Source organism: Trachymyrmex cornetzi, unplaced genomic scaffold, assembly GCF_001594075.2.
Source record: "Trachymyrmex cornetzi isolate Tcor2-1 unplaced genomic scaffold, Tcor1.1 scaffold26, whole genome shotgun sequence".
Lineage (NCBI taxonomy): Eukaryota > Metazoa > Arthropoda > Insecta > Hymenoptera > Formicidae > Trachymyrmex > Trachymyrmex cornetzi.
Genome location: NW_017297270.1, coordinates 1819474 through 1825041, shown reverse-complemented (window position 1 = coordinate 1825041; position 5568 = coordinate 1819474). Strand labels below are relative to the sequence as shown.

The window sequence follows — 5568 nt, the reverse complement described above, 5'->3', positions numbered from 1 at the left end:
TAAGATATTCATTCATCTTCCCTTCGAAACAAATCAATTTTCGAGACGAAAAAACGATAGGAATTAAGTTTAACACCTAATATTTTACATTTAAAAAATTAACATGATACTATTCGATAAAGCAACGTTTCAGCTTTAAGAATCTGTTTTTTTTTTAATTGCAGTACGATGATTTTTAATGGAGTTTTGAGCAATCAAAGTCAAAATGCTCCTTTTTACTTAACTCGCGAATAATTCAAGAACAAAAAATCGTAGAAACATTAAAAAAAAAATTTTTGGTAAGGAAAACTCCAAACTTTCACGATATAGTCGAATATTTTCGCAAATTTTTTTTGGCATGTGACAGATTCACAAAGTGAGAAAAACAATTTCCCTTTTTTTCAGCTCGTAATTTTCTATGTATAAAAATTACAAAACTCACATAAATAAAAAAATGTAGTAACCATTCAAAAGTAGAAATTTCAAATTTTAAAATTTTCTTTTTTTTCTTAAATTTAAATTTTGATTATTTTTAACGAAGATATTGTATATATAATTTCGAGCTAACAAAATACCGCAGAACTTTTCCTCCAACCCAATATTTTTAATTTATTTTTTTATAAGGAATTAATTTCTTTGATCACATCCGTTTTGAGAGATATCCTATTTACAATATCCTAATATAATGCCAATTGCAGTTTAGTGTTGATGAGGAAGCAGGGAAGCGTCAGATATATCATAGATACTGTATGGAACGTGCAGCTACACATTTAGCACATGTATTTACAACAGTTTCGGATATTACCGGTTTTGAAGCTGAACATTTGCTCAAACGCAAACCTGATATTATTACGCCAAACGGATTAAATGTAAAAAAGTTTGCGGCATTGCATGAATTCCAGAATTTACATGCTATTAGTAAAGAAAAAATACATGAGTTTGTGCGAGGCCACTTTTATGGGTTTGTATCAAAACAAATGTTCTTTATAAACATTAAGATATAATATATGAGCAAATGAATCATAAGAAATAAATCATCTAAAATGTTAAAATACTAGTCTCGATATATAAAAAATATAACTTAACAGTAATCAAGTGGCTAATGGTTAAGCTAATGGTTGGCCATGCTAAATAATTTTTTTGCATTAACAAATTGTTAATTAATAAAACAATATAATTATGTTCTAAGCATAGTCAAACATTTCAAACATCACAATATCGTAAAATTCTAATATGATGCCTGATTGAGCATCAAATTATTAAAAATTGCTTGTCAATTTAATTTAATTTGTAATATTATTACAATAGTTTAATTGCATTTATAACTCCGGAAAACCAATTCGGCGCGCAATTATAATGACTATAAATATGGTATATATGCATGTAGATATATAATATATATATAATTCACACACATTGAATTATTTAAGCATTAAAGATTCAGCTTCTACCGTTGTAGGCATTTAATTTCTAGTTCTTATTAGTTGTGTTCTCATATGTACTAAAATAAGATTCTTATTATTAATATCGTGAAACGTTTTCGACCTATTAAGATTGAGAATGACTTTTTGATAGATTGAAAACATTTTGCGATATTGTAGTCTTTAAAATGTTTGATTACGTTTAGAGCATTAATTATATTGTTTTTTTACTAATAAACAATTTGTGAAAAGATTATTTAACACAACCACTGAGCTTGGCTCATTAACCTCTTGATTACTGTTAGGAACATATAAATATTTATTTTTTATGTTAAGTTCGAAAGTAGAAAAAAATCTGAGAGAAACGTTGTACTGTACCAAAAAGTTAAGATGTGATGATACAAATAACTTTTCTTAAAATTGTTTTTAAGATCATTTTAAATTTATCATGATTTTTTAAATTATATCATGTTTTTTTTCTAATTTGATAATCGACCATCATGTGGTATTCATTAGTATCATATTTAACTGACTTATTACTTTCTCGAGCAATTTGTCTAATGCTGATGTATGGATTTATATTGAATGTAACGTTGGTCCATACTTACCTTGAAAATTTTCACATTTAAAGTCATTTGAAAGGTATTATGAATCACTGAATTTGTTTTATAATACTATTAAATTAGAAATGTAGGATTTAAAAAAACATTAATAACTTCAATATGATCTTGAAAATAATTTTAAGGAAAATGTGATTTGTATTTAATGCAATTTTTCTGAAATGTTTTCTTCTATCTTTAAATCTAATAGAAATATTTGGTGTTCTGTTTCTTACGATTTATCTTATAGATATATCTCATACAAAATTCGAACTTATGTATGTTCGCAGACATTATGATTTTGATTTAGATAAAACATTATATTTCTTTACCGCTGGTCGATATGAATTTGGAAATAAAGGAGCTGACATATTCATAGAAGCTCTAGCCAGATTAAATCATTATTTAAAAACATCCAGACCTGACTTAACAGTGGTTGCTTTCCTTATTTTTCCTGCAAGAACTAATAACTTTAATGTCGAGTCTCTCCGTGGTCATGCTGTGAGTCATTATTATTTTATGCAATATTAGTTTAATATTTGAAATAATTATTAATATGTGTTTGTCTTGTCAAATTATTATTTCAGGTAACAAAATCTCTACGAGATACTATCAATGATATACAGCAAAAAATAGGGAAACGGATGTATGAATTATGTCTCTCTGGTCGCATGCCTGAAGCTCAGGACTTGTTGGAGAAAGAGGATACTATTAAAATAAAACGGTTTTTCAAAAAATAATCAAATTAACATTCTGCAACTAATCTTGATTTACTTGACGTTCGATTTTGTTTTACAGGTGTTTATATGCTCTGCAAAGAAATGGATTACCACCTATTACAACACATAACGTTGTTGATGATTGGAATGATCCGGTGTTAAATACCATTAGAAGATGTAATCTTTTCAACACTGTCCATGATCGTGTTAAGGTATATGTAATGACACTTGCAAGTACGCACGTGACTTGCACACACACACGTACTGTGTAGGGTTTAAGGGCCTGCGCACAATAGAGGAACAAGAATTAGATATTAAGATTTTAACCTATCAGAAACTGATTACATCGGAATACACGGTTTCTGATAGGTTGAAATCTTAATATCTAATTCTTGTTCCTCTATTGTGCGCAGGCCCTTAGGCTCATGACTAATCGCGGCGGCCATGTTGGAATCGTGACGTCAGAAGCAAGGAATGACACGTAAATTTACGCACAATGCCACTTGTAAACAAAGACAATTTAGATGAAACGAAATGACGGGATCGCTTTAAAGCACTTGTAAAAATCGATGACAACTGTCCTTTCCTCCCTTGATAGTCAGTAAATGGTCAGTAAAAGACTCGTAAAGTGAGCCTATATTCTGGCAGAAACACACGGTTTAACAGCTGTTGAAACGAGTTAAATATACACTTTTACGTATAAAATTCCAAGATAACTTTGGTTGTCATCGAAAATTACGACTTTGAGAAGTACGAAACAAGTCACATTTTCACAATTAAGCAAATAATAATGAAATGACATTGTGCACAAATTTCGTCGTCAAAACTGGTCAAAATGTCACTTTTCCACGCCTATAAGTTCGGCCATTTATCGTGGTGCGACGCTGTAACACACATACAAGCACGAGCCCATGTCCGTATGCTCACCTGCGAGCACACGGACATGGGCTCGTGCTTAAGTGTGTGGCTACCGATTTCGCCAGACTGCCGTCTGATTCTGTGTCGCCATCGTCAACGCAGAGTTCTTGGCTGAGTAGTCAGGAGCCTTAAATTAAGCACTGAGATTAGAGCCTACTGCACAATTGAAAAGCATAGGCAATAGGAGCAGGAAATATCAGATTTCAACCTATCAGAAAATATATACCACAATAATCAGACTTAATACATAATCAATATTATGCTTATATAGCTAATATGTATTATTTATAGATGGTATTTCATCCAGAATTTTTATCTTCGACAAATCCATTATTTGGTCTTGATTATGAGGAATTTGTTAGAGGATGTCATTTAGGTGTTTTTCCTTCATATTATGAACCGTGGGGTTATACACCAGCTGAGTGCACAGTTATGGGAATACCCAGCATTACCACTAACTTATCAGGATTTGGATGTTTTATGCAGGAGCATATAGCAGATCCGATGAGCTATGGTATTTACATTGTCGATAGGCGTTTTATTGGTTTAGAAGCAAGTGTTCAACAGCTTGCTCAGTATATGTTTGATTTCGCACGACTTAGCCGTCGTCAACGTATCATTCAAAGAAATCGTACAGAACGTCTTAGTGATCTCCTCGATTGGCGAAATCTTGGCATTGTAAGACATGCATATCTCATTATATTTTTTTTTTTCAATTATTTATATTGTATCTTTTATATCTTCTATATTCATGTTTACCATAGTATTATCGTCAAGCAAGAATAAAGGCGTTGACCACAGTGTATTCAGAACTGGCGTCAGAATATGCAGAGGGTGGGGTTGGTCGATTCAATTATCCCAGACCAATCAGTGAACCGCCATCTCCATCATCTTCACGACATACGACACCGGCCGCTTCTGTACATGGTTCAGATGACGAGGATGAAGTTGATGATGAAAAAGAGGTAAGAAAGATAAGTAATCTGAACTTCAATTTAACTATTGTATAACATAATACACGCGCGCGCCTGCATATACAGAATGTCCGATAATGACCGCATAATCTCGTAAAACAGACTGAGTAAAAGAGTTATCTACAATTTTACAATTTTTACAATAGTTACGAGATATTGAGTGCTTTCCAGCAAGAATACAGTCAAACACTGTAACACAGTGAATCATTTCATCCTTATTTAACATAGGCAAACAACAAAGATGTAATGATTCACTGTGTTACACTGTGTCCGACTGTCCTTGCTGGAAAGCACCCATTAATTTCCAAAGATCGCCGAATAAATGTGTCCAGCCTACCATCAAATGCAAGCGCACAGCGCGATACGACCGCCCAGCACAAGATGTTTTCTTTTGCTGCTCGTGCATAGCCAAGGCTGTTTATAGTAAACAACTTCTCGACGGTGGATCATCGTATCTCATTGCGCGCTTGTACTTAGCAGTAGGCCGTACTATTCAGCGATTTTTAGAAATCAATATTTTGTTAACTATTGCGAAAATTGCAAAATAATACAGGACTTTGTGACTTTGTTTGCTCTACCTGCTCACGAGAGATTACGTGATGATTACCGGACACCCTGTATACATATATACATTTGCACACACACATCATATGTATAAAAATAATATTTCATTCACACATACCGTAGCTAGAAGAATTACGACAATCAAATGGGAGGTAAATACAGAAACCAAGAATACTAAGAACAAGAAGTCATGTGCGATAAGTTTCAAGATAATTTATGGGATGCACACATAACACAGCGTTGCCAAAATATTAGTTGTAATTCCTACATAAAATATATATATGTATATCTACATATTTAAAGTCTTAAATACAATTTTGAACGTTTTTTTATTGTTTATTATTTTTCACTGCCGTGCAAAGAACAAAAGAGAATAGTTAGTAAGTAAAGATAT

At 32.2% G+C, this 5568-nt stretch overlaps 1 protein-coding gene across 5 annotated transcripts in view; it reads left to right on the top strand.

The window, feature by feature from the left end:
• GlyS (glycogen [starch] synthase) overlaps positions 1–5349 on the top strand; it is an 18897-nt gene extending 13548 nt beyond the window's left edge. For all 5 annotated transcript variants that reach the window (XM_018508391.1, XM_018508389.1, XM_018508390.1 and 2 more), the window contains 7 exons: positions 678–940; positions 2290–2500; positions 2587–2723; positions 2798–2930; positions 3928–4314; positions 4401–4601; positions 5298–5349. In XM_018508391.1, coding sequence (XP_018363893.1) covers positions 678–940; positions 2290–2500; positions 2587–2723; positions 2798–2930; positions 3928–4314; positions 4401–4601; positions 5298–5330 — 1365 coding nt within the window. In that variant the 3' untranslated portion in view covers positions 5331–5349. The remainder of the gene's footprint in view (positions 1–677; positions 941–2289; positions 2501–2586; positions 2724–2797; positions 2931–3927; positions 4315–4400; positions 4602–5297) is intronic.
• Positions 5350–5568: the final 219 nt, after the last annotated feature.